We start from the raw sequence: 24,093 nt of genomic DNA on the forward strand, positions 1-24,093 counted from the left end.
AGCACCAATAACTGGCATGATGACGGAAAGAGTCGACCTGGCGAGCCAGAGTGCATGCGGTTCGGGGCTCTTTTTAAAGTACTGGCCATGTCCTTGCCCAGCTCGCTCGTCTGCCCGTAAAGGCTGAAGCTGGATTGTATGCCCCATAGTCCCCCCGCACACTCGTCATATCGCTGGATGGGGGTCGTGGTTCTTGTTCGGACTGTCGGGTGCCCTGCCGAAATCGGCAGACGGGACGGACGGGACGGTGATCAGTGTTCCTCACGAACCCGTAGACCTCACACCGTCTCTCTAATCTGTGGTTGTGGATTGCATGTCAAGGGTGGTTATACATAGTAAAAGAAAATGTCGCATAGCAACCCGGTGCTGATGGAACTCATGATAGGAGACAGTGTCCTTGATTAAAGGCACCATGATAGCAATACGCTCTGTATAGTGGAGAAAACCCATGTTTACGATCAACATCAAGTCTCATAAGGCTCTTATCTGCTTTGCTATACGGCTGACGGTACTATTAGCCAGCCTTGGCACTTTTATACCCCATATATCAGCGTGCGGGGTTTAAAGAACCATCTCCACCAAGGCCAGCTAGCTGGGTAATTAGCTATCTACCTACCTTACCTACCCAAGCTAACTTCCGATGTTTTCCCATTGTTGCTCGAGTCATGTTCCTTGAACCGCCTTCAAGGGTCTTTCTTTGTCATTGCATCATAATTGGAGAAGCTTTGCCATCAGCGAACCTCGGAGGGCGAGAGCCCTTGTCTTTCCCCAAATTCGCGTCTCCGAAATCTTTAGACGAACCTAGACAGAGCAAAGAAATCCACGTCTCCAATGCTGCTTCCCCTGCCCATTACCATCTCGGCGGCTACTTTCCCCGTCCCCAGGCTCAGATTGATCCCCCACGGCCCATGTCCAGCAACAAGAAAGACGCCGCCTTGGCCTCCGCCCCTCGTAGTGACGCCATTACCAAGCATTTCGTCCGGCACCCTCGAGATGATAGGAGTTCCAATGTCCGTGACCGGCCGGAAGCACAGAGCTTCCCGCGTGAACTCGAGCTCGCCCTCTACCAACTTCCTCGCAGTATCCTTTAGCCTCTCCACCGACTCTGGCTGGATTTGTTTCTTGGCCTCGGTCGCAACTTTCGGGAGTGGCATGGCCGCGTCATTCAGCCCGGCAATGTAGACGGTCCCATCACCCCATGAGAACATCTCGGGTGCCATACCGCTCATCCGCGCCGAGTACACTGCACGCGATCGTTGAAACCCAGTGTCTACAGTGTTGGCCTTCCAGTGAGGAGTTTTCAGCAATAGTGAGTATCCAGCAAGACTAAAGATCGGGAGACGCTCAACCGGTGAGTCGGGGAAGAGTGTCTTGAAGACTTGAGGAGACCATGCGCCGGCCGTGACAACCACCCTCGTGCACGGAATATCCGTCTCCAACGACGACTTGGTATCGGCTATCCGTACGCTGGCCAGCTCGCCACGGTTGTCTGCATGTACCGATAGCACAGTGGCTGGCTGGTGTAGGTGGACGCCAGCATCAATACATTGGCTCAGTAGAAAGCGACAGAGTGCCGCAGGATCGCTAGCCAAATTACAAGGTTTTTCTTTTTGCTTAGTTTGGTTCAAAACTGTCGTGCAGCTCCGCAAGAAGTGGAGCAACACGACGAACATGTTCGGGGACGGCGCGACCTACACCTGAGCAACTGTGTCCACGCTGAGACAGTCGATCCTGTCGCCCTTGTATCTCCGTAGCCAAGCCGGCGCTTGCTCCTCAACCTGGGCAGGCTCTTCCGAGTTTGCTGCCTCCTCGGACCGACTGGTTCCCTGTCGTAGCCAGTCGCCAGAAATGGTCTTGGCGGCGTCTGCCGTTTCTGGGGCCGGGATATACGAAAAGGCAGTTCCGGTCCGGTATCCCCATTTCTCGGGTCCTCCTTGCTCGCGGGCTAGCCTTTGATGCTCCTGGAAGCTCAGCTGGGCCAGACGGAGCATCGCGCCATTGAACCAGTCTTTGGCCAAGAAGCCTCCGGTGAATCCCGATGCCGACGAGAAGAGCACATCGGAATTATCTACCAGATGAATCGAGCTGGGAGCTTCTGACTTGGATAGATAAAACGCGGTGGCCACGCCAATGATCCCTGAACCTACTATGACGGTCGACATGGCATTCGGTATGGCTTGAATCTAACCATCAACTGATTGATCCCTATCAAGGTGCAAGGCTACATGATCGAAGGAGGTCCTGGAGACGGACTGCAGGATAAATAGGAGAAGCTGCGCATTATCGAATGATTGTGATGGTGAATCCACCAATGATATCACACAACCTTTCCATGTACATGAACATGAGGTGTAATCAGTAGGTGCCCATTCAAATGTGCCCCACCTCCAGAACTGAAAGTTACCAGGGACAAAGTACCTCCGGGGCCCGCCGTCATTCCTTCACCCCAATCCCACTTTCACCTGCAAAATTTCTCGAGCAGTAATTACCTAACCTGCGACTTCAAGACGCGACAGGTACAGTAGCATTTACAAGCACGGCCAAGGACGCCGGAGAGGACAAAGGAAGCAACATAAGATGGCATCAAAAGTTGTCATTATTACCGGTGCTAGCCGGGGCATTGGATTGGCAGTCGCCCAGCATCTCCTACAGGCCAACCACAAAGTAGTTTTGGTTGCAAGAACCGAGGACAAGATTTTGAAGCTCAAAGAGCAATATCCCAACCAGGTCGCCTTTTGTAAAGTAGATCTGGGAACAAAAGAGGTACGTATGCTCTTGATATCCAAATATGCGTCCCATGCCATCAACTGACACATTGCAGCCTTCAACCTCCGTCATCACTGAATCTGCAATCAAGACATTTGGACAGCTCGATGGACTTGTATTGAACCATGGTACCTTGGAGCCTCTAGGCCGCCTTGAAAACGCAAAAATCGACGAATGGATCCAGGCATACAACACTAATCTGTTCAGTTGCCTATCCCTGGTAGGTCTCCAACGTCTGCATTTTCAACGTCATTGTACGGACATCTGACCACTCGGTCCTATCAACAAGATCAAGGATGCCATCCCCCATCTCCGCAAGACAAAGGGCCGGATTGTCTTCACTTCATCGGGGGCTGCCCTGAAAGTTACTCTTCATGGGGCGCGTACGGATCTTCCAAAGCCGCGCTGCACTCCTTGTGCCAACATGTCGCAGTTGAGGAGCCAGATGTTGTCTCCGTTTCAGTGGGACCTGGTCGCGTCGACACCGACATGCAGAAGCTCATTCGAGAGACCGGAAAGGGTGTCATGGCAGACAAGGACTATGCCGGCTTTCAAACAGCGTTTGAAGAGGGCCGTCTGAACAAGCCTGAGTGGCCAGCACAGGTCATGGCCCAGCTTGTCTTGGAGGCAAAGCCTGAACTAAGCGGAAAATACGCTACGTGAGTAGTCCAGAAGAGCACTAGCTCGCCCAAACACTTTCACCTGCTGACATGACAACAGGTGGGATTCCGAGACTTTCGCGCCGTACCGAGAGTAGCGACTGCACTGGGGGTATCTATAGCTGAATAACATCCATTAGCATCCTTAGTCTTATCGATATTTTGGGATCAAAATGTAATCAGGGTATGAGCCTCAGTTGAAAGATGAAAAGCATATTGCGTATCCACATGTTAATTCAGTATTAGCATGGAATATTTTTTGCATCATCGGCTCGTCGTCGTGCTGCGTGGATGGACATTCAAGATCGAGAAAAAAATATAAAAAAAAATTCAAGCCCTACCCTTCATCCATCTGGGGTGTCTGAAGCCCTAGTAAGATCACTTGACCGCCTGACGACACTGGCAGGTTAGCCTGGCAGTCATGGGATCGGTAGTTCTGATAGTGACCCAAGGTTGTGCCGGTAATCGCTCAGGACTGATGTTGTCGCTCATGATTGAGATTCGGAATTGGAATTGTACAATATGAAGAGCATCATAGCGAAAGGGATCCCAAAGATCTTGCTGGGTTTGAAGCAATCAACCCATTCGAAAGAACGGCGAGAAAAAACCTACTTTACGGCGAATGTTAGCGCAAGCACTTCCTCGACTTGATGAAAATGGACGAAAATATTCATGATAGGCTTGAGATCAGTGTGTCCGTTTGGAAAGACGTTGTCGATCACCATGTATAGGTAAGACTGGGGCGACATAGAAAGTTCATCATGTTGGCCTGGGGTGGAGAGGGAGCTTGAGCGAAAGGGAGAGCTTTAGAAAGCGACATACCATTTATCCCATGAAATCTTGACGAGATGATACTGCGTCTAGTGCTTGCCACATGCCAATGGCGGCATCTAGATATAGCGCTAGATCATCCCGTAAGTTGAGTGTCTGCTTCACTACTTCCTCTGGTGAAGGAAGCGAAGTAAACATTTTGATCATGAACATGAAGAGGAAGAGCAAGTGGAAGAGCGAGCTTTTGAGGAAGGAAAAAAAAAAAATACTTGAAGAAAAATGGGTGAGCATGGAATGGTAAGTGGGGCTCTGGAGCTAATCCTTTATCGATAAAAATAACGTGTACATGGGTTCGCCCGCGCGCTCCGTGGCTTGGGAATTTTATAAGTGAACCTGCCCCGCGCCCCTTCAATCCGGGCGCGCGCGCTCTCGGGCGGCCATGTCAATTTGAGCGACGACGGGACTGGCACTGTCAACCTATGTGCAACAATCACACTTGTTTTCACTTTTTCACTTGAAAGTCAGCTGCTTTTGAATTTCTTGTCTCCCTTGGGTCAAACTTGATTCTGTCAACTGCACGTCCTTCATCTCCCTCCAAAGCACATTGAACTGGAAGACGCGACAAAACCTCAAGTCACCCAGCACATAAGAATCAAAACACGTGACCTGGCGAAGTTATCGTCATGTCTGACAACGAGTTTGGCGGTATGTTTGCAGCCCAGGATGTTTTCAGAGATTTTTTGAGGCTTTCTTCTTTCTTGAAATTCTCAGAAGCTAATATCGCATCTCAGCGAATGACGATTTGTCGCTCCCAAAAGGTGAGCCTTCCAAAACGGCTCTCCCTAAATCACTGCCTGTGCACGATCCATCTCCCTGATATGGGAATAACTGAGCCGCCAGGAAGCAAAGCACCACCAGGGCTGCTTGCTTGAACATTGTTTTTCAAGCAATGATTCTGGGCTGTCGATTCCACGTTTGAGAAAGACTACTTACCACTTTCTCAAATTTAGCGACGGTCCAAAAAATCGTTAGCGAGATTCTGCCCCAGAGCGACGGCATTACCTATTCCAAAGAGGCCAGGGATCTTCTGATAGAATGCTGTGTAGAGTTTATTACACTCATCTCGTCTGAGGCAAACGAGATATCGGATAAGGAGGCCAAGAAGACAATTGCATGTGACCACATCACCAAAGCGCTCGAGGTCCTGGGTTTCTCCGAGTATGTGCCGGCAGTGCTCGAGGCAGCGGCAGAGCACAAAGAAGTCCAAAAGGTTTGTCCTCCTGGTCTCTTGGCGATTTATGCTACCAATTATAGGGTGTCGCTAATCTAAATCGATCGCTTTCAATAGGGACGCGAGAAGAAGGCCAACAAGTTCGAGCAAAGTGGACTTAGTCTTGAGGAGCTGGAGCGGATTCAGGCAGAGGAGTTCGCCAAGGCTGCATCGAGGCATCATTAATCAGGACGTTGGTTTTGGATTTGTTACTAGGGACGTTTGGAGTTTTAAGGGACGGATTAGGGCGTGCAATGAAATGGGCAACCTGCACTCAACGACTTTGCATTTGTTTTGGCGTTTGGCCTTGATGGGAATGAGTTTTTCTCTCTTTAGCCGCTATTGATTTAGCAATTCAAGCACATAACTTCTCCCTACTATGAATTGGCTGGCGCATTCTGCTCGTAGCTGTTTTGAGCTTTGTGAGCCAAGGCTAGCATTTCTCAATTTGGAGCTTACACAACCCAAACCCACGGTAACCTTGGCTTGCGCGTCTAAAGAACTCCTTGTTTTGTTTTCGATTTTCAGTTTGTTTTCCTTACCAAATTTCTTCACGACGTTGAAACTCGTCAATCACTTGCCAATCGTAGCAATTGCAACCCTTCCCCTCAACAAGCTTTGGTTGTGTGTGATACAAATAGCGCAACAAGAGAGAACAAATACCTATTTGCGGTCGAGTCGAGTCCCTCGTTAACAGGCATGCACCACGACTTGGCAGCTGGCAAGGATCCAGGCTGACGTCGGTCAACTTCATGCATGCGCGCGCTGACCACCGGTATCGAGGACCCTTAACCGACAAGGCAGCGGCGTTCCAAGAGCCACACTTTACCGAGTACCCAATTCGACTTGATCTTTGACACGCTCTTTTTTTTTGTACTTTTGTTTTTGCTCTCTCTTCACCTGAGCATCAATTCGCATATTTTCCAACGCCGCCACAGATCTGCGTTGGAAAGCAACCTGGCTACCCCGCCGGAGGCAGTGCAGGCTACGGCGATCTTAACATACTTGGTCCAACTCAACGCTCCACAATAGTTCAATCATAGCCCTGTTCGCCAGACATACATACCGTCTCCGGGCTTCCATGCACCGTCTTGATAGCCGCGACCTGCACCCTCAGAGGGTGCTGGCGATAACTTGGGGAAACAACCTTTTAATGACATGACAGGTCTCGAGACCGCAAGGGCACGAACGAGAACGAAAACAGTGACGAATCCAGCGCGAAGAAGGCCACCAAACCAAGAAACCAAGCTCTAATAGAGCTCCTCTTTCACAATGGCCACCTTGGCTGTCAACCGCCCGAGTCGGTACCGTTCCTCGACCTCGGCCTCCACCCCGCCCGCCACATCGAAAGCAGTCGAGGTTCTTCAGTCTTTGTTCGACCAGCTTTCCCAGGCCGCAGACCACCGCGCGACGCCCAGCGGGTACCCTGAAATAAAGAAGATAGTCAAACACGCTCGGGAGCTCCACCAGATCGTCGCCAGTAGTAGCCCTCCCTGCCCAGCACAGGACAACTTTCGACATCTTCGGGGCTTCCACCGGATTCTTGATGTCCTCAGGGCCTTTTCGGGCTTTTATAATCCACAGGTGCGGACAGAGGAAGAGAAGAAGGCCTTGTTCGAGCTCCTGCACATTGTCCTAGCAGTCCTCTCGGCTTCTTTCCGGGAGCACCATGGAAATAGGCGGTACTTTAGACAGCGGGTTGAGGGCGGCGGCTGGGAGGCTCTGGAGCAAGCACTGGCAAGCATAGGCCTTGGCGGGAGTGACGCCGACCTATGGACAAACTGCCAGCTGTTTGGGAAGCTCCTTTCCTTCTCGCTCGACGACCAGAGGCTACACGAACTTTGTCTATGGGTTGGCTCGAGCGCAAATACAACCACGGTAACGACAGGTGACAACACAAAGGCCGAGAATGGAACCACCGATGCAGACTCAACTGGAAGTAGCCAAGCGCAAACCAAGGGGGTGGAGCAGCCCGTGGCTCCGGAGATCATACAAAAGAAAATTGATGACATAGTCGGTGTCAAGACGGTGCTTCACAACGCAGAGATCCTGAGGGCGGTGGTCGACTTCTGGGAGTCGATACCGCGGGAAAAAGGCTCCGAGGCTAACCTTGCATCCGTCCTGGTCTTGAGCACCTTGACTTCAGTTGTCAAGACGTCATTCTTCAACCTATCAGCTCTACACTCGACAGGAGTGCTGTCCAGGTTCTTACACCTGTATTTTGATCCTTCATCCTCACTTACCCAAGGAGAAAGAGAGAAGATCCTTCCGCTTTGCAAGTCACTCATGTCTCTTGGAGTGAACAACCTTGCAGATGCCCAGTTCCTACTCACAAGTCGTGACCCTGCAGCGTCGGAATTCTGCCTGGAAATGACTGAGAAGTACGACAACCCCAACTTTGTGCAATTTGATCTTTCTCTGCATGGCCATGCCTCGATTGAACTGCCTAACCTTGGCCGCTCATTCCCGCCACAGTCATCTCCGGGATATACCTTTACTGCCTGGGTGCGCATAGACAAGTTTGACCCCAACTCTCACACGACTCTCTTTGGCATTTTTGACGCCACTCAGACATGCTTCCTCCTTGCATATCTCGAAAAGGATACCCACAACTTCATTTTGCAAACCTCTGTTACCTCGCAAAGACCCAGCGTCAGATTCAAGGGTTATTCCTTCAAGCCAGGCCAGTGGTATCACATTGGTCTCGTTCACAAGCGGCCCAAGACTATGTCGGCGAGCAAAGCGGCGCTATACGTGAACGGCGAGTTTGTTGAACAGATTCGGGCTTCTTACCCCTCCGGTCCGCCTCTCTCCAACGCTAGCACCGAAAGCTTTGCGTCATTCAGCTCGAATGCGAACAAGACGGTCCCAGTGCAAGCCTTTCTCGGTACGCCGCGGGATCTCTCCACGCAGGTCGGGCCCGGCCTGGTCTTCTCTCGTTGGTCACTTGCTTCGGCCCACTTGTTCGAGGACACACTCAGCGATGATTTCCTGGCTGTACACCACCGACTTGGTCCGCGTTATGAGGGCAACTTTCAAGACTGTCTCGGTGGATTCCAAACATATGAGGCTTCGGCTGCCTTGGGCTTGCGCAACGAGCTCTTGCATCCGGGCAAGGACGAGAACTCGGATATTTTGCGCGCAATCAGGGGCAGGGCCAGCACCATCCTTCCCGAAAGCAAGGTTTTGTTGGGCAGCATGCCGACCGCCATGTTCCGGACAGATGATCAGTTTTTGGAATCACGGCTCTTCCGCTCGCTCTCAAAAGTCGCCGCCAACAACCTTCTGGCTGTGACTACTAAGAGTGGAACAGCCGTTGCAATCAACACTGCGCTTCCATGCGTCAACGATGCTCTCGTTCGTGCGCATGGCATGTCAGTCCTCTCTGGCGACCCCGTGCTCGCCGTTCCGCGAAACTTTGACGATAGCCTATGGCGGACGGCTGGATTCAAACCAGTTGTTCTCAAGTTGATAGAGAGAGCATCCACGCCAGAGGAGCTAGTCAGGATTGTCGAGTTGACGTTCCTGTGCATCAACAAGAGCTGGAGAAACAGCGACTCCATGGAGCGGGATAACGGATATGGGTATGCCATCCTGGCCATGCTCATTCGTGCAAAGCTTGGCTATGGCGGTGTTGATAACCCAAACTGGCGTCTTAAGATGACTGCCGAGGAGCGCGATCGAACGAGTTTCCAGCTCCTTAGCTTGGTGCTTGCTTTCGTCGGGTACAAGCATGCAGACCCGGTTGATTCATTCATCATTAACCCGCTTGCCTACCGTGTTCTTTTGATAGACCTGAACACATTTCGAAAGTCATCCCTCATCACCCAGGAGCTCTATTACAAACAATTCGTAACCTTTGCTGTCATGAGCAAATACCACCAGTTCAACAGCCGGAGGTTATTAAGGATGCGTATGTAATCAACCGTCATCTTACAGACTCATGTGTCCATGTGTGGATAAGACTGATTTGCTAACAAGAAAAAAAAAACATATAAAACAAATTCACAGGAATCGTCAAGCGCCTCCTGGATGCCATGAAGGCCGAAAGTATTCAAGAAGAAACTCTGCCACACTTCCTGTCGGCCTTTGAAAGCTTGACCAAATGCAATCTTAGCATCGAGGTTCACCGATCACTCGCTCTCTTCATCACATATGCTTTCCATACATCGCCCAGTTCACAACCTCGGACCCCTAAACCTTCATCGGCTACGGCAACTCGATCGGCTTCTCCCCTTGTTCCCGTAGCAACTCGCACTGCTCAACGGAGATATACGGGAGAGCTTGTGGCACCAAAAACCCTTACCAGAAAACAGCTTGGTGTGAAGATACTAGAGATGTATGCCGGATTACTCTGTGACCAAGGAGGTCTTGCGGAAATAAGAAAGTTTGCCCGTGCAGTGACAAACAAGGTAAGCCCATCCGCACGCTGGATTGATGCTTCACCCCAGGTCGTATGACCTATGAACTGACCATTGAAATAAAAGTGGCTTCTTTGCCTCATTAGTGAAGATGACCCCCAGGTGGTAGTCCTTAGCAGCAAGATCTTGGCACGCCTGTTGGTGACCCACGGCGTTAGCTACACGTCCAAGTTTGGATCAAAGACCGGAGGTTTCTGGATAATGGCTCACCGACTGAAACACTGGTGGGATATTTCTACACTATGGCCGATATGCTTTGCTATCCTATTTGGCAAAGACGTGGCCCAATTGGATTTCAGCAAACCTTTTGATGCTGCGACGTTACTGGCAATGTTTGGCAGTGGTCGCGTTTCCCTGCCAGACGTTCTTCCCGTAATCATGTCAATGCTCCAGCATGGGCTAAGAGATGTCATGAAATACCAAGACGACCCGGACTCACCAGTTTCCTCGTTTGAGGCCGACAGGACAGCCAAGATCCAGCCACAAAACGGCCACGAGGTTCAGGACACCGCTGACAAAGAGGGCGGACGGCCAAGGGCGAGGTCTATGGCTTTGGCGGACGAACTTGCTTCCAGGCAAACCTTCCGACCAGACCAGGAGAGGGTGAACACCCATTCAGCCGTGCTATACATTGTCATCCGCTTTCTTTCGGACCTACATACGAGGTCGTCAGACTTTAGAGACTTTTGTCTTGGCTCCGATTACGTCAAGATGATTCTGTCAGCGCTCTACCCCATCTTGCTCAGCACCGATCCCGTTAATCCAGAGACAGAGCTCAACTCCAAAGACTCGGCACTGACCTTTGAGGGTGGCGATGTAATTATTCGACCGGTGTCCGGGTCAGGGAGCGCCGCGCCGATTGTCAGGACAACGACTGCGAGCCTGCTTGATCGACCTTCAGCGGCACCCCTGCAGACGGCAAAGGGCACTCCTCTTCGCAAAGCATCCTCTTTCGTTCTGCTCACGTCGTCCAAGTCACCCCAGCTACCGAGCTCGGCTCGTTTCAATCCGATAATGTCACCCAAGCAGAAAGTGGTCACCCAAAAGGTGCTCAACATGGTTTTTGATGGACTTTTGGATCTTGTAGTCAAGGTCTTTGCGGATCAGATTTTTGCCCGAAAGGAATTCCAAGGCTTTGCTCTGTCCTCCAAGATACCACCTGGCTTTCAAGAACACCAAGCCTACTTGGAGTCGTACATCCTGCGCAGCACCATCTCCCATCTCGACACCACGCTTCAAAAGGATCAGAAGCTACTCTGCGAGCCCAAAATTCTCGTCAACATGTCTCGCTTCACAGTACATGTGGTCGAGGCTATCTTTGAGGGATGGTTCCTTAACGGCGCCGAGATGATGCTGGATTTTGCAGGGACGATGCTTGAATACCTCCAACGGCCGGACATCAGCTCCTTGAAGAGTGTACGACTCTGTAGTCAGCCCGTAAACACCATTCGTCATTCTTTCCTGAGGTTGGCACTGTTGAGGTTGACAGAAATGGGTGACCCGCAAATGTCAGACGCAGAGGCTCTGTCAGTGATGAAGAACATCTTCTATTGGCAAACCGTACTGCTCAGCTCGGTGTCGAGCGAGGATGATTACATCAAGCTGCTTTGGTATCAGTTGTACGCGAAGCTTGTCGATTCCAGGGAACAGATTCGTCTCGTTGCCGCCAGTGTATGGCGCATCATGCTGGTGCAAAAACCGGATGAGTCTGCCAGCATACTACGACAATGCGCTACTATCGAACAGCAGCCGTTGGTCAAAAACTTTTGCAAGCTCACCGAGGTGGACGATGGCAACTTTGTCAAATGGATAGATGAGCATCGCCCATCGCTCGATTTGCTCTTCTTTGGTGGCATGTCCCGGCCCTGGGAAGAGTACGTGGCTGTTGAGAACCAGCGCACCATGGACACGGCGCGTTCAAGACTCTCAAGGAGGAGGGAGAAGCTGCGACAGTGGCATGCCGAAGGCCTTGAACGGGACAACGTCCTCCTGCGACACGACATGTCCAATGGTGCTTGGGCAAAGAGCATATATCTCAATGAGCACCACAGACATCAGCGCTTGATGCAGGATCAACAGGACGACCTTGCGTTTCACGCCTCGGCCTTTGCCAAGATGGACCGAGACCTGAGGCGCCCAGGTGCGATGTTTGCCGAACCGACAACCATCAAGTGGAAACTCGATCGGACCGAAGGTCGAAATCGTATGCGTCTAAGGGTCCTACCCGACTATACTCCCCAGCAGCCGGAGTACCAAACCAAGCAGCGGAGGAATACCGGATCTGGCCCCCAGCCAAACATAACACAAAGTCCAACACCCGGTCTCAAACTGAATACCGATGTGAATCTGGTTGTTCACCCGCCGTCGGCTGGAGGCATCGGCTCAACGCCTCTTCCACCGGAACCTGGACAAGGACCTGACAAGAGTAAAGACTTTGACTTTGCCGCGGAGGCGGATGCAATTCCAGAGGAGGACGCAGACCCTTCCAAAGGTCTGGGGCCGGAGGATGACTTTGAAGTCATCGAGAACCCGGAACCCGATGACGACTTTGAAGACAAGCAACGCAAGGTGATGCGTCGCCTTGAGCACGGCGACCAGGTGCGCAGTGTCTACAACATATCGCGCATCATTGGTCTTGATGCCTGCGAGGGCATCTTGCTCATTGGAAAAGATGCGCTGTACCTGATGGACAACATCTTCCAGCGGGCCGACGGCGAAATCGTAAACGTTTGGCTTGCGCCTCCCGAGGAGCGTGATCCGTTCTCACAGATAATCACACAGGACAAGCCACCGGAGAAGCGACAGACCAGCAAGCGGAGTGAGCAGGAATCTCGGCACTGGAGATGGTCGGATGTGATTAGCATCTCCAAGCGTCGGTTCCTGTTCCGTGACGTTGCCATCGAGATATTCTTCCGCGATGGGCGTAGCTACCTGCTCACAGCTATCAACCCAGTCATCAGGGACGAGATCCACGGGAAGCTGCTGCAAAAGGCCCCGCATACGACTGGGCCGAACTCATTGCCCAACCCCGAGGATGCTTGGCGGCTCGAGGCTCTCAGAGTCTATGAAGAGGCGCCTCAGACCTTTGGGTCAAAGTTTGGCAGCATCTTCAACTCCTCGCCCTGGAACCCGATCATGAAGCGGTGGCAGAAGGGAGAGATATCCAACTTTCACTATCTTATGCTGGTCAACACGATGGCGGGCCGGACTTTTAACGATCTCACCCAGTATCCAGTTTTCCCTTGGGTCTTGGCTGACTACACCAGCGAAGAACTGGACTTGAATGACCCAGCCACCTTCCGTGACTTGTCGAAACCCATGGGAGCCCAGACGCTTAGTCGACAGTCTGACTTCCGGGAACGATATAACGGCCTGGCTGAACTGGAACTGCCCCCGTTCCACTACGGAACACACTACTCATCCGCCATGGCTGTTGCGTCTTACTTGATACGGTTGCCGCCTTTTGTCGATTCCTACCTGCTCTTGCAAGGCGGTCACTTTGACCACCCAGATCGTCTCTTTTACTCTGTGGCGGGCGCATGGAAGTCTGCCTCACAAGACAATGGCTCAGACGTCCGAGAACTGATCCCCGAGTTTTTCTGTCTCCCCGAGTTCTTGACCAACATCAACGGGTACGACTTTGGCATGCGTCAGGATGGTAGCAGAGTCAGTGACGTAATTCTACCGCCGTGGGCCAAGGGCGACCCGAGAATATTCATCGCGCGTCACCGTGAGGCCCTGGAAAGCCCATACGTCAGCCAACAGCTGCATCGCTGGGTGGACCTGATTTTCGGATACCAGCAACGGGGCGACGCAGCAGTCGAGAACCTGAATGTCTTCCACAACATGTCGTATCACGGCGCCATTGATCTAGATGGTATCGAGGACCCCCAAGAAAGGAAGGTTATTACTAGTATCATTCACAACTTTGGGCAAACGCCGCACCAGATTTTCAGCAAGCCTCATCCGTCGAGGGAAAATGTTCACTGCCAGATCAAGAGGCTTGACACCAGCATCTTTGCGTTGACGAAGCTACCGTACCCGCTTCTTGGTAAGCCTGAAACTGTGATCCCTCCAAGCCTGCAGATGTCCAGGAAACATGTGCTAATGCCGACTTCTTCTCCCATCTGTTCAGAGAGTCATGAGAGGGTAGCCTCGCTCATATACGCGCCCAAGTTGGACCGTCTTCTTTGCGCATCACCGTTCCGAGTGAACCTGCCACCGCACTATGACAAGTTCCTCGAGTGGGGATACGCAGACAACAGTGTCCGGTTTTATTTTAGTGACAACAGAAAGGTAAATAACATGCACATTCCCCATCGCAGAGGCAAACAAAAAAGTCCTCAAGCTCATCCAAGAAAAAGAAGGCTAAGGATAAAAACGCAAAGCTGGCTGGCATATTCGAGAACCTGCATATCGGGCAGATTTCTTGCGTTGCCTTTGCCGATTCAAAGACCCTCATAACGGCTGGCGAGGATGGCGTCATCTCGGCCTTCACCATTCAAACGAGTCCCGGAAAACCAGTCGAGCTGCTGCCTCGGTCGTCCATGTTTGGACACAAATCCCCCGTCACCACTCTAGCCGTTTCCAAGAGCTTCAGTACCCTGGTCACCGTCGCCAGAGACGGCGAAGCGTTCCTTTGGGACCTGAACCGGTTGGAGTTTATCAGAAAGCTGAAGCATTATGGCCGACGTCCAGTCGAGTGCGCCCGAGTCAACGACGTCTCGGGAGAGATCATGCTGTGCTCTGGGACGAACGTCATGCTCTTCTCGGTGAATGGAGATCTTCTCGTCGACCAGAACGTCTGCGGGACCAATACCAGCAACAGCCGGGACGATTACGTGCACTCTTGCGCATTCTACGAAGGCAGTGGCGGGAACGAGTGGCTAGAGAACCAGCTTGTCTTTACTGGTCACCGGCGCGGCAAGGTCAATATTTGGCGCAGAGTTGTTAGTCCCAAGACTGGGAAGTGGGAGCTCGAATTCCTGCGGAGGCTGGATCATATCGATACCAAGTCGGAAACGGGCGCCAATGTTGAGGCAGCCATCACTTGCATCGCACCCATGCCTCAGGTTGTTTATACTGGAGACGAAGAGGGTAGAGTGGTAAGTTGATCCCTATAACTCCTCAGTCTGGAGGGAATCGAGCTTGAACCTCTGGCTAACAAAACAAACTTCTAGTACGAATGGAACTTGGTGCAACGAGAGCGCTAGAAACGGCAACCTAGGAAATGGTGGCGGAACGCGTCGATGATTCCATTGATTCAGTGGCCCCGGCATTTGGGGATCGTTCAATACTTGATTAGGCCCTCTTGGTTTGTTTGATATTAAACTTCATGCTGAATTTTTGCATTGTTTTGAGCGATAGGGGGAAATATAAGGATGGCATAGAAAAGCATATTTGGCTAGCGTTCCGACGAATACACATGCATCTGAAATCTTGCGAGCGCGCAGAACAGGAGAGCTGCTGCAGTTGACTTTGATTTCCCCTTTTTTTGCATTTTCTGTTCTTAATATTTCCCAAACGCCTGCCGTACTTATGTACAATGGTACAACGAAGAAGCTAGCCCAACATGGTCGAAGGGCGCCGCTTCTATGTCACTGCCCCCTACTCAGCACCTTGGGAAAGACGGCAATACTGGCTGGCGTCCTTCCGGCACTTTTAATAATTCCTTCTTCCTCTACAAGTCTCTCGCTTTCCCTCATGCAGTTTCCGTGTCGTCATCGTAGCCGGTCAACGTCTTCCTTGGGCCCCTGGGGACTATATAGATGCAAATTTTTGTTTTAGTATGATGGCGACCTAGACTCAATCCGTCTAGTCCAGTGAGGGGGGAAGGGAAACCTTGGGGCTACGCACTCGGGTATGTCATGGGAATTTCGGGGGCGTCGACATCTCCCAGGCGGTACCTGATGGGAGGGACGACGAGGAGGGTGACGGGACCCATGGAGCCGATGACGACGGACCAAAAGTACGCCGGCCTCTCGCGGGCCGCCCAGCGGCAGTACCTGAGGGGCGCGGCCCAGAAGCGAGGCGAGGTCGACATGGTGGCCGCAGGGGGGGGCGTCTCGAGGGAGGGTTTGTGGAAGGGGGGGTTTCTTTGGTGTTGCTTGCTCTGGAGGAGAGCCGATGTCAGTTTTACGGGAGCGCTTTTTTGGGATACGGGCACAAGCGCTGGGATTTCCGAGTTGTGCCAAGTTCGCGTCGTGTTCCGGCAGGTTTCGAATCGGTCTAGGTGTTTGTTTTGTCAATTGCACTCACCGACGTCCAAAGGCGCGTTCGCGTGGGTTTATGCCGCAAGCTGTCGGACCTGGGTTGGGTGGTTTTTCGGCCGGGTTCAATCAAGCAGTCAATTCATTGATCGATAGAGTCCGGAGCTGCAGTCGGGTCCCAGAGGTCGTCACCCACTTCACTGTGAGAGTAAAGACCGGAAAATCTGTCGGGATAATTGGGAGTGCTGATTGGCTGGAGAGCTCGACGGACCCCTGCGTTTGATGCTGCTGGTGGGGCCATATGTCACCATCCGTAGTAAGTAGTGCCTTAGCTTCGAGGTGGGTGGCAAGATTGACTGAAGCGGTTATAAGGGCGAGATGCCTTTTCCAGCATCTTTCTACATGGCAAAAGTATCGACATTCACTCAAAAAGCTCTTGACTCCGATCTAAAACCTCAACCTTTATCCCTCATTTACAATTTATCTGCTACAAGGAGTTGTGGGAGAGACTCGTGTAAGTAAATGTACATCAAAGTCATCGGATGTTTCCACAAACGTGCAGCTAGCTTTGTCACCCTCGGTGGTTCGTACCTCGACCCCTGCCCCCTGTACCTCCCCAAATGTCTTGGCAAAGGTTTACGTTGCCAAAGTGAACTGGAGCTCGTCAAGCTCCATGACGGCGGTTCGCGACAACTGTACTGCGCTGCATTTCAAGCCCGCAAACCCCCGGAATAGGTGAATCCATGCAAGCATTGGAGCACATCGGGGCGATTTCTTACGCCAGTCACCTCTCCTCTTGATACCCGGCCTCTTCATCTTTTCTGTGTTTTTCTCATCTTGTTTTTCGCAGTCACGGAGTTACCATGTTTAAGCCAATCCTCTCACTGCTCTTCCTGCTGCTGGCCGCCACTGTGAGCGCCGTGAGCTCCAGCGGCAACAGGCTACTTGCGGTATTGGAAGATGTCGCAGAAAAGGAAAAGTACTCCAAGTTCATGGGAGATCTGCAGAGTATGTCTTCGTCAGCACATCATCTCACTCAGTGAGATAGGGCATAATTGGCTAACCCGACGCTTCCCACGTTGCAGGCAGAGGCTTCAGCATAACATACAGCACACCCAAAAGTGATTCTCTCAAGCTTTCCCACTTGGGAGAGCGGGTTTTTGACCATGTCATTATATTCCCGACCAAGTCAAAGGGTATGCAGTTCAGTCTTTCAGTTCCAAGTACATCGTGGTGAGGGCATTATGATGGCGGGGTGGTGGGTGGCCAGGTACAAAACACTAAATCGGACTTACGACTGACGTTACACACCTTTGACCGACAAAGGTCTTGGCCCCAACTTGACTCCCGCTCTTCTCCTCCAGTTCGTCAAGGATGAGGGCAACGTTATGTTGGCTCTTTCTGCCGAAACCGCCGTGCCCATCTCGATCGTTTCGCTTCTCCACGAGCTCGATATCCAGCTCCCTGCCGATCGCACCGGTCTTGTGGTCGACCATTTCCACTATGACAAGATCTCTGCCGCTGAGAAGCACGATGTCATCCTTGTCAAACCCAGGCCGGTTCGTGACTTCCACAAGGACATCTTTGGCAGCGAGAAGCAGACCAGCCAGCTGCTTGCGGTTCCGCGAGCCATTGGCCAGACCCTTGGCCAGAGCCCCCTCCTGAACCCTGTCCTTCGCGCCCCTCTCACCGCCTACAGCTACGATCCTAAGGAGCAATCGGAGGTCGTTGATGACCTTTTTGCTGCCGGCGAGCAGTTGAGCCTCGTCAGCGCTGTGCAGCCGCGTAACTCGGCTCGCGTTACAGTCGTTGGCTCTGCCGAGATGCTGCAGGACCAGTGGTTTGATGCCGAAGTCAAGCCGTCCAGCTCAAACAAAAAGGTCTCGACCTACAACCGCGAGTTTGCCAAGAAGTTGAGCGGCTGGACCTTCCAGGAGTACGGTGTCCTGCGCGTCAACTCTGTGGAGCACCACCTGAACGAAGCGGGCGCAAGCAACGTTTCGAACCCGGCTATCTACCGGGTCAAGAACGATGTGGTAAGCTAGCAGCGGATGCTGTTGTTTTTACGTGTTAGTCTTTGTGATTTTTTGCATACTGATCAGGCTGGACCGTAGACCTACACCATCTCTCTGTCAGAGTACAAGCCCGAAACTCAGTCCTGGGGACCATTTACCGTTCCGGATGGCGATGAGATTCAGCTGGAGTTTTCCATGCTGTCGCCCTTCCACCGCTTGGGCCTCAAACCTACGACCTCCACCGAAAGTGATGCTACCAAGTACAGCGTGTCTTTTACGCTGCCCGACCAGCACGGCATCTTCAACTTCCGTGTCAACTACAAGAGGCCATTCCTCACCTACATCGACAGCAAGGACCAGGTCTCGGTCCGCCACATGGCCCACGACGAGTGGCCACGCTCGTTTGTCATCTCAGGCGCATGGCCCTGGATCACTGGTATCGGCGCCACCATCACTGGATTTTTGGCCTTTTGCCTGGTTTTCATGTTCAGCGCACCCACTGGAAAAGCCACCGTTACCAAAAAGACTCAATAAATTGGGAATTTTGGAGAGGCTTTACTACAAGTGCCAGAGAAGCCTGAAGCTTTGGACGTTGAACCTCTTAAAGCGATCAAGGCTCCAGGGCAGGTCACGTCGTGCCGGTGCTTAGTGGCGTTTGTCTGTCACTAGTATCCGCTACTGGAGCATATTGCAGAAATTTGGATGGCTCACTGGAAAGGCTGAGGAAGTTCGATTGATGACTGATGAGCTGAACAGTCTTTATTTACATTTTGAGCCAGCTGTATGTATAATTCGGAAAATGGGTACCATAGGAAATAGGCCATTTGGTCATGGCCGGTTATGAGACAATTATGCAAGTGTCTCTTAGATTTTTCACTTTAAACATTGCAGTTTGAAAGTACTCCGTTGATGCGAAATCAAAGAAAACTTTTGCCGTGGTAATGATGTGACTTGTGACTGTTTACAAAGTAAGGGATGAAAAGTGTGTTTGAAAATTGAATGACTTGATGTTTCTTTGAATACTTTATATTTCAGGTTATTGAACGTCGCTGTACAGATCCCAATCCTGCCCAATGTCATGGCTGAAACGAACCACTCCATATCATAGGACCAAGAGTAGGAATTTGATATTCATTTTTGTACCTTCAATGTCCACTCAGATAGAGAGAAAAAAAAAAAAAAAAAAAAAGATGCAAATAGCAACTGTACCGGATATCTGGTTACCCAGTGCAGGAAAACTTGAAAGAGACGTAGCTACTTACTGCAATATAAATTGTCAGCGTCTTCACAAGCTTTAATTGCAACACGACGGGAAAAATGAAAAGGAAAAGAAATTACAAAGGTGCCCTCAGATTAGCTCTCTCAAGTTCTCATTGACCCAGCAGGCAAGAGCCGCCCAAAACCTCCCATTCCATACCGGGCCGCGCCTCGCAAAGGGACCAGCAGCAGGAATCAGTGGTTGGGCAGAACTCGAGCCCTTGAAGATGCTGAAGGTCTGCAAATTTGGCTTTTTGGACACAATGTCATCACCGGGCCTTTGTGTGATTTCTTGACAAAATGAAAAGAAAACGGGGGGAAATGAGGACCTTGACCGATTTCACCCCCTTCCATCCTCAAAAAATAACAACAAAACAAAAACAAAAATGAACGGCATCTGATTGAAAACTACAATATTTCTTTGGGTCATCGGTTCACCTCCCTCATGAACCACAATTAGGGCCCGCATTCCTGCTGAGAACAAGGTTCCCAGAGTAGCTTGGGGGCATGGGTTGGCTGAGAGAGGCTTTGGGAACCTCGAGAAAAGCAGATTGTCGTCATGGCCGCTGTGTCTTTTCGGCTTTGCCATGTCGTGTAAAGTGGGATAGATAAAGGGGGTGGAATCGGGGGGAAAGGCTCCTCGCTGCTCAGATCTCTGTTCTTGTTAGGGGCTCGCATCGGCCATGGGGAAACGCAGATGCCCAATAAAAGGCTGATCGGTTTGCATCCCATGCCTAAAGACTAGCATCTACGTGATGGGTTTGTCGTCATCGCAGGGGCGAGGATTGTCCCAGATGCTGGCAGTTGGGGTGTGATGAAGGAAGACAGAGAATGGTGAGATGGCCGTTGCTTGAACAGCTAGGTAGCTTCCTGCCTGACTGAGGCTGGAGCTTGGAGAGCAAGTAGCCGTGAATGATATGAGAAGGATTGAGCTTACCCTTTTGTCACGTTGTCGCCCAAAGATAGTCAAGTATATGAGATTGCCCTTTTCTGAAGACTGTTATTTACCTGCCTGTTTTACCTGGGTTTCAGAACTGGGTCCCCGACCAGAGAGAACTTTTGAGGGTACAAAACATCTTTGAAGGTGGACGAACGGTTGAATGATTGAATTTCCAGCGCGACGATGAACGCGTCCTGCAGGCTCATGGCCCACTCGCCCAACCCACAGTAGGTGAAGGCCCCCACTAAAGAAGTTCACAAATCCCCGCATTTATTTCTTATCGATATCTCATACCGACATGGTTCTGTCGTCGGTGAAGACAATCCAACGGTAATGACCCGCGTCTTTCGCCGATTGTGAATCCCGCCCCCAAAAAAAGACCCGTTCCGACAAAGTTGCCAGTCCGCTGGTGTCGTGCTTTGCTCAACCTTCAAATCTAGCCGCCCCGAGGCCTATTCTGTATCTGTCCACGACAGTCTTTAGCATACAAGGTCTCGGTCGCACAGGCGACAACCCGCCGGCAAGATGGTAAGGCACCTCTCCCTCCCCCCCGGATAATGCTCCGTGTCCCCAACGTTGCTAACCCCGTTCATTTTCCCCGTTCCACCAGGCGCGCAACTCAGAAAAGGCGCAGTCGATGCTCTTCCGCTTCCGCGAGGCGCAGGCGGCGGACCTGGGCATCATCGACGCGGGGCGCACGCGGCGGCCGCGCGCCATCACGGAGCAGGACTCGATCCCGGCGTGCGAAAAGTGGCGCGGGCAGGTGCTCAAGGACATATCGCGCAAGGTGTCGCGCATCCAGGAGTCGTCGCTGTCCGACTACCAGATCCGCGACCTCAACGACGAGATCAACAAGCTCATGCGCGAGAAGCACATGTGGGAGGTGCAGATTCGGAACCTCGGCGGGCCCAACTACACGCGCGCCGGCGGCGCCAAGGTCTACGACGAGGCGGGCAAGGAGATTGGCGGCGCCGGCAGGGGCTACAGGTACTTTGGGCGGGCCAAGGAGCTGCCGGGCGTCAAGGAGCTGTTCGAGGCCGCCAGGGCCAAGAAGGGCGACGAGAAGCCCCTCGAGGCCAGGGACGACTTGAGGAAACAGGTCGATGCCGCGTACTACGGCTACAGCCCGGACGAGGAGGACGATGAGCTGCTGGCGTATGAGGCCGCCAAGGAGAAGGAGGCCTTTGAGAACCTCGCCGACAACAGGAAGGGAGAGCAGCTTCCTCCCGGTTGGGAGCCTCTGCCGGGCGATAATGGAGACGGGAAGGGTTGGGAATTGCCAACGGTTGAGGAGGTGCAGCAGGAGCTAATAAATCGGAGGAAACAGAGGCTGCTTAATCAGTTATAGTTGGCTGATGCCATCTCGGAGCTGTGCCTGTGTAATGTGGGGGGGGGGGGGGGCGTTTGGCGTCTAGGGGCTGCATTTGGCTTTAATTCTATTTCAACTTGAACACCAACGAAATCTTTTCTGTCTTGGTTGTGTGGATTGCGTAAATGTATATATCACACTAAGCTGGGGTTAATCTACCTCGTTTGACATTATATGAGAAGAAACAAAAGAAATACCGGATATATAAAGTGTGCCAGTCCCCAACGCCTAATAACCACAATAAAATCAATAAACAATCTTCATTCTTGTACAAATGAGCTGTTCAGCAGTCTCCCTTCCAGTTCTCCTGGATCCAGTCGGCCATCATCTCGGTAAAGGTTCCGTTCCGATAGACACCAACGTCATCCGAGGTATAGTCGCCTCCCGCAAACTTGAGGGCGAGCAAAACCCACGGCTGGATGAAGCTGATGAAGACAACGTCCACCTTTTCAGGGTTCTTCTTCTTTCCGTCATCATCGACGGGAAAGCCAACCTCGGCCTGGACACAGTTCGGTACTCTATAGAATGACAATGGCGAATGCACCGCATCGTCGCCATCATCAGATATGTCGTCCTTGGTTGTGTAGCCACCAATCAAGGCCGGTTTGTGTTTATCATGATGGCTCAAAGGCTTCTGGTCGAAATCCTCAGCGGTGAATGAATGAGACGGGGTCGATGTCGAGTCGGTGACGACGACGTCCTCGGTACGGAACCACTGCTCTGGTGAGGCCATGAATCGCAGGTCTGGCACACCTTGTCCGGCCGCAAGAATCGGTCCGCCGTTGTTGAGCAGCTTAATGAGCTTTTGGGCAACCTCATATGGTACATCCTTGACGTAGTTCAGTCCCGAGGTGAAAGGGCTGACAATAAAAGTCGAGTCCCTGGTAAACGGGCCCTTGAAGATGTCGAACCTTATCCCACCGGTGTTCAAGATAGCCAGCCGGGAATTGTTCTTCCTCTCTTCATTGACGGCGACTTTTGGCAGCACTTCCGTTTCCAGCCAGGTATAAACGCTCTCATTTCCAGGGTAAGGAGCGCGGTTCATCCAGTAGGTCTGAGGTGCACATCCGTACTTCTCATCCAGCTTGAGCTCTTTTCTGGCGGCCGTAATCATTTCAGTCACTTCTTGGCCCTTCTTGGTAGGAAAGGTGGACTGGTTGAGTCCAGTGTGATGGTACAACCCCAACAGGTTGTTGTCGATGTACCGCCTCTGGAATTTGACTGGCGTCTTGCCCTTGGTAGTGTCTTTGTAGAGCCCATCTACCGACATCCACCCTATAGTCTCAAAGTACCGACCACTTGCGATAGCATAAGCGCCGTCGTCGAACTTGACGGCGTCTCTAACATGCGCATGTCCTCCAAAGAAAGCAATTGGAGTGAACCAGTTTTGCTTCCGGATCTCTGTAAAGATGTGCTTAAACTCTTGCATCCGTAACCCGACGTGTCCAATTATGACAAAGATGTCAGGCTTCTCCTTGATCGCATTCTTGAACCACTCTTCCTCGACAGTGTCCTCAACAGGTTGTACGACTGTGTTGTTGGCGTTACCGGTAAAGTCAAACAGAAAACCCATGGCTAGGACGTCCATCTTTTGGTTCTTTGTTTTGAATCTACGAAACCGCTGAGCCATGGGTTTCTTCTCGCCCGTCTCTGGGTGTATGTAATCGAGGTTGGAGGCGATGTACTTGTCCTTGAAGTTCGGGACAGTCTGCGACCATTCGCGGTCAGCGGCGTCGGCTTGGTAGAGCTCATGGTTGCCGGTGCAGATGATATCAATGTCCTGCCGACGGAATATGTCGTAGGTGAAGCGGCCCTTGGGGTCCGAAGAGTCGTAAAGCCCGTTGCCCTCAATCCTGTCGCCCGTGTCGACCAGCAGCAAGTCGCGGCCTTCCTGGTCGGCGCGGTGGCGGAGGTGCTCGGCAAAAGAAACATAGTCACCCCAGTCTGCCGAGTACTGGGACTCGAGGAGGTGACCACCGTGCCAGCCGTGGGTGTCGGTCGTGTGCAGAAAGTTGAGCTGTGCCCACTGGAGGTCCCTCATCGGAGCTTCAACCGGTTTGGCTGCTCCAGGCTGGGACGCGCGCCCGACCGTGGCCAGCGCGGCCGTGACGCATCCGACTAGTGTTGTTCTAAAAGCCATTGTGTGTTGCTCTGATAAAATGATGAATGTAACGAGATGGATTTATGACGGCCAGTTCATTGTGGGGGTGCTACTAGGACGGCTGTAGATGCCAGAATAAACAATAACGGCAGCGTTGAAGGAAACTGCACGGATTACTGTGTGGCGTCATTCATTGTAGAATTAGGACGGTAGATAAAGCTCATGCAGCTCGAGTGCAGACGACGTGGGAACTTCAGGCAGGAACCCTGATGGCCTGGTGACGTTCCCCTCGCGCCAAACATTGCCAAGGGCCAA

General features: G+C 51.9%; 8 protein-coding genes across 8 annotated transcripts; 5 read left to right on the forward strand and 3 right to left on the reverse strand.

The window, feature by feature from the left end:
* Positions 1 to 342: 342 nt before the first annotated feature.
* On the reverse strand, positions 343 to 2,300 carry MGG_02826 (FAD dependent oxidoreductase superfamily protein). The gene is made up of 2 exons (XM_003720864.1): positions 1,696 to 2,300; positions 343 to 1,584 (listed from the first exon to the last, which is right to left on the reverse strand). The coding sequence occupies exons 1-2, from the start codon at positions 2,160 to 2,162 to the stop codon at positions 792 to 794; spliced, it is 1,260 nt and encodes a 419-aa protein (XP_003720912.1). The 5' UTR covers positions 2,163 to 2,300; the 3' UTR covers positions 343 to 791.
* A 277-nt stretch (positions 2,301 to 2,577) lies between these two features.
* MGG_02825 (short-chain dehydrogenase) lies at positions 2,578 to 3,523 on the forward strand (the record flags this gene model as incomplete). Its single annotated transcript, XM_003720865.1, has 5 exons — positions 2,578 to 2,763; positions 2,822 to 2,986; positions 3,056 to 3,149; positions 3,200 to 3,425; positions 3,487 to 3,523. The coding sequence occupies 5 exons, from the start codon at positions 2,578 to 2,580 to the stop codon at positions 3,521 to 3,523; spliced, it is 708 nt and encodes a 235-aa protein (XP_003720913.1).
* A 1,084-nt stretch (positions 3,524 to 4,607) lies between these two features.
* Positions 4,608 to 5,843, forward strand: MGG_02824 (negative cofactor 2 complex subunit beta). Its single transcript, XM_003720866.1, has 4 exons — positions 4,608 to 4,901; positions 4,988 to 5,014; positions 5,207 to 5,466; positions 5,545 to 5,843. Exons 1-4 carry the CDS (start codon positions 4,880 to 4,882, stop codon positions 5,650 to 5,652), a joined length of 417 nt encoding a protein of 138 aa, XP_003720914.1. The 5' UTR covers positions 4,608 to 4,879; the 3' UTR covers positions 5,653 to 5,843.
* Positions 5,844 to 6,183: 340 nt separating this feature from the next.
* On the forward strand, positions 6,184 to 15,375 carry MGG_02823 (beige/BEACH domain-containing protein). Its single transcript, XM_003720867.1, has 6 exons — positions 6,184 to 9,379; positions 9,478 to 9,878; positions 9,954 to 13,938; positions 14,023 to 14,183; positions 14,276 to 14,992; positions 15,068 to 15,375. Exons 1-6 carry the CDS (start codon positions 6,739 to 6,741, stop codon positions 15,098 to 15,100), a joined length of 7,938 nt encoding a protein of 2,645 aa, XP_003720915.1. The 5' UTR covers positions 6,184 to 6,738; the 3' UTR covers positions 15,101 to 15,375.
* On the reverse strand, positions 15,179 to 16,284 carry MGG_02822 (uncharacterized protein). The gene is made up of 3 exons (XM_003720868.1): positions 16,146 to 16,284; positions 15,744 to 15,999; positions 15,179 to 15,647 (listed from the first exon to the last, which is right to left on the reverse strand). The coding sequence occupies exons 2-3, from the start codon at positions 15,928 to 15,930 to the stop codon at positions 15,589 to 15,591; spliced, it is 246 nt and encodes an 81-aa protein (XP_003720916.1). The 5' UTR covers positions 15,931 to 15,999; positions 16,146 to 16,284; the 3' UTR covers positions 15,179 to 15,588.
* A 519-nt stretch (positions 16,285 to 16,803) lies between these two features.
* On the forward strand, positions 16,804 to 19,052 carry MGG_02821 (dolichyl-di-phosphooligosaccharide-protein glycotransferase). Its single transcript, XM_003720869.1, has 4 exons — positions 16,804 to 17,104; positions 17,182 to 17,292; positions 17,423 to 18,132; positions 18,211 to 19,052. The coding sequence occupies exons 1-4, from the start codon at positions 16,960 to 16,962 to the stop codon at positions 18,643 to 18,645; spliced, it is 1,401 nt and encodes a 466-aa protein (XP_003720917.1). The 5' UTR covers positions 16,804 to 16,959; the 3' UTR covers positions 18,646 to 19,052.
* A 1,580-nt stretch (positions 19,053 to 20,632) lies between these two features.
* MGG_02820 (pre-mRNA-splicing factor ISY1) lies at positions 20,633 to 21,730 on the forward strand. Its single transcript, XM_003720870.1, has 2 exons — positions 20,633 to 20,836; positions 20,919 to 21,730. Exons 1-2 carry the CDS (start codon positions 20,834 to 20,836, stop codon positions 21,654 to 21,656), a joined length of 741 nt encoding a protein of 246 aa, XP_003720918.1. The 5' UTR covers positions 20,633 to 20,833; the 3' UTR covers positions 21,657 to 21,730.
* On the reverse strand, positions 21,723 to 24,058 carry MGG_02819 (uncharacterized protein). The gene has a single exon (XM_003720871.1). The coding sequence runs from the start codon at positions 23,815 to 23,817 to the stop codon at positions 21,961 to 21,963; it is 1,857 nt and encodes a 618-aa protein (XP_003720919.1). The 5' UTR covers positions 23,818 to 24,058; the 3' UTR covers positions 21,723 to 21,960.
* Positions 24,059 to 24,093: the final 35 nt, after the last annotated feature.

The sequence above is a fragment of the Pyricularia oryzae genome, chromosome 7 (assembly GCF_000002495.2).
Source record: "Pyricularia oryzae 70-15 chromosome 7, whole genome shotgun sequence".
Classification (NCBI taxonomy): Eukaryota; Fungi; Ascomycota; class Sordariomycetes; order Magnaporthales; family Pyriculariaceae; genus Pyricularia; species Pyricularia oryzae.